This window comes from Cyprinus carpio, chromosome B7, assembly GCF_018340385.1.
Source record: "Cyprinus carpio isolate SPL01 chromosome B7, ASM1834038v1, whole genome shotgun sequence".
Classification (NCBI taxonomy): Eukaryota; Metazoa; Chordata; class Actinopteri; order Cypriniformes; family Cyprinidae; genus Cyprinus; species Cyprinus carpio.
Window position 1 is genome coordinate 39420712 of NC_056603.1, and position 2933 is coordinate 39423644.

At 39.1% G+C, this 2933-nt stretch overlaps 1 protein-coding gene across 1 annotated transcript; it reads right to left on the reverse strand.

Moving 5' to 3' along the window:
* Positions 1–218: 218 nt before the first annotated feature.
* LOC109061702 (AMP deaminase 3-like) lies at positions 219–1152 on the reverse strand. Its single transcript, XM_042728611.1, has 3 exons — positions 792–1152; positions 546–675; positions 219–466 (listed from the first exon to the last, which is right to left on the reverse strand). The coding sequence occupies exons 1-3, from the start codon at positions 968–970 to the stop codon at positions 329–331; spliced, it is 447 nt and encodes a 148-aa protein (XP_042584545.1). The 5' UTR covers positions 971–1152; the 3' UTR covers positions 219–328.
* Between the last annotated feature and the right edge of the window lie 1781 nt (positions 1153–2933).

Genomic DNA, 2933 nt, shown 5'->3' on the forward strand with positions numbered 1-2933 from the left:
TAGATGAAAACAAGGTGCATCTCTATAGACAAAATTACTGTACCTTGATCAAGCGGGCAAAATACTCCCCTTCAATGTAATTGTCAGTCTTCAAGTAGATTTCCCGTAGCTCACTTGCTCCTACTGGATTGTACTTGGAGTTGAATTTGTCAAAGCGATGAAAGGTTTGTCTGCCCTGTACATAGACTAAACCTGAAGCATACTGTACAAGCCACCAGCATATCATTGGGCTGTAACATATACAACATATACTGTAAATAAGATGCTACTTAGGGCATGAACATCTAAGGAGTCTACAGTAAGATCATAAGGGTCCATATTCAGGTTGTTAAACACCTGTTTGAGTTAGCTTAAGCCCCACCTTCTCAAGGACAACTCCCTCTGCATCAGTTTTATAGGTAGTTTGGATGAAATCAAGCAGGTGTTTTTGGTTCATACATGCTGCTGCATGGATATGTGTGTCTACCTGTAAGTTAGCATTTGTGTACATTTAGACAGCAGGGGAAATCACAATTGCATATACCAATGTGTGTGTAAAATTATACCTTTCTGACATTGTACAAATCTCTATGAGGAACACCCTTGAGTTCTTTTAGTTCCGCCATTTCGTTGAGCATTTCATGTAGGTAAAACTTTGACACAAGGAAATTTAGTCGTCTATGACAATAGGTCTTACTGTTGAAAGAAAAAAATACCGTTTTAGATCTCAAAATTCTCGGATATGCAGATAAGGAGAATTGATTGAGAATTGAATTGTTGACTATTAAGGATGAAATTGGGTGGAGACCTACATAGGCACATCAGCAATCATGGCGAGGACATGACTCATGTCAATGGCAAATGTTTCCAGGTCTGGATAAGGCAGACAACGTGGTTTGTTCATACTCAGAGCTTCAGTGTTTTCATATACATAAATAATGCCATCCTTCATTTTCATCCAATAAATGAGGTTGTCTGGAATGTTCTCCATGCTGTAAGGGTCCTCTCCCTCACCAGGGCAAGGACAGATAACTGTGAAGAAAAAAAAACTGTAAGCAAACCATAGTTCTGTTTAAGTTAGTAAGAAGACAGCAGTATACCATACACTATCCCTTGGTGGTGACCAGCATAAAAAAGTTTGGTTTTCCCATCAGAGGAGAGAGAATCATTCCTTTTTTACCACAGAATTTTCAAATGTTCTTAGTTGAGCCACACATAACAAGCTTTTATGTCTTCTAAAATTAGTTCAAAGTTGATGTCTTGGCAAGGGACTTTAGGCAAGAACTAAAGAGGAACATTGGGCAAACATAGTCTGATTTTTTTGTAAACAAAAATTTCTCTGAAATGTTTATAGAGCCTAAAATAAACCTAGAAAAATAATGTTTCCTTCATGTCGTGTCTGATTATGAACCCTTAAGCAAATACAGATGTACCTGGAAGGATTTCATCTTCTTCTGTCCACCTTTCATTTGCTGCATTACGTAGAAACTGTGCAGTTGTCCGTGGGAATCTATGATATGCCAGTTTTGAGTATTTTTTTATTTTATTTTTTTAAGAAAGAGAGCTTTTAGAAGACTTTTAGCTGCTTGCTCATAGTCCTCAACTGTAATCTGAAGTACATAGTTATTGTAAGACAAAAGACAATTGTTTAAACATGATCAGCTATTAAAAGCACCTTTGGTGGTTAAACGTTCAACAAATTATGGCAGAAAGTAGAGAAAGTTGTTTGTTTGTAAATTCTAATAATACACACCCCAGCACAGTAGTCTCCACTTATGATGACTCTTTGATACTCCGGGAAATTTTGTGAGATGGAAGAACATGTAGATGAAGGAGAAATGAGGGGTGTCACCACACCCCAGACACTATCTGTACTTAAGGGGATTTGTAGTGACATGGATTGGGATCGAATCATCTTAAAACTCTTCTTCCTATAAAGGATTAAAGCAAATAGCTAAAAAATAAATAATAAATGTATTAAAGGGATAGTTCACCCAAAAATGAAAATTATGTCATTAATGACTCACCCTCATGTCGTTCCAAACCCGTGAGACCTCCGTTCATCTTCGGAACACAGTATAAGATATTTTAGATTTAGTCCGAGAGCTTTCTGTCCCTCCATTGAGAATGTATGTACGGTATACTGTCCACGTCCAGAAAGGTAATAAAAACATCTTCAAAGTAGTCCATGTGACATCAGAGGGTCCGTTAGAATTTTTTGAAGCATCGAAAATACATTTTGGTCCAAAAATATCAAAAAACTACGACTTTATTCAGCATTGACTTCTCTCCCGGGTCTGTTATGAGAGCGCCGTTCACAGCACATGCGGTTCGCGAACGAATCACTCGATGTAACCGGATCTTCTTGAACCAGTTCACCAAATCGAACTGAATCGTTTGAAACGGTTCACGTCAACAATAAGCATTAATCCACAAATGACTTAAGCTGTTAACTTTTTTAACATGGCTGACACTCCCTTTGAGTTCAAATAAACCAATATCCCGGAGTAATTCATTTACTCAAACAGTACACTGACTGAACCGATCCAGATAACGAACGAAACATTGACTCGTTCTCGAGTCAAGAACCGTTTCTGTCGGACGCGTGCGATTCGAGAACCGAGGAGCTGATGAAACTGCGCATGCGTGATTCAGACTGACACACAGCGCGTCTGAACCGAACTGGTTCTTTTGGTGATTGATTCTGAACCGATTCTGTGCTAATGTTATGAGCGCGGGTAAACCGAAGGCTTGAATCAAGGGCAATCATCGCCAATGAAGTCATTACGTCGAGTGCAAAATAACTGGTGAACCGTTTTCGGCAACCGGTTTATTGAATCAAACTGTCCGAAAGAACCGGTTCGCGGAGAAGAACAGAACTTCCCATCACTACCGGTGATCCGAAAAACCGATGCAAACGGTTCTTGACTCGAGAACGAGTCAATGTTTCGTTC

What these genes read in the sequence shown, in the direction of transcription:
- LOC109061702 (XM_042728611.1), bottom strand. Translation starts at nt 970, where the DNA reads ATGGAGAACATTCCAGACAACCTCATTTATTGGATGAAAATGAAGGAT. An exon ending in ATGATTGCTGATGTGCCTAT is followed by an intron (nt 676 to 791) that starts GTAGGTCTCCAC and finishes TTCTTTCAACAG; the next exon opens with TAAGACCTATTGTCATAGAC. An exon ending in ATTTGTACAATGTCAGAAAG is followed by an intron (nt 467 to 545) that starts GTATAATTTTAC and finishes GCTAACTTACAG; the next exon opens with GTAGACACACATATCCATGC.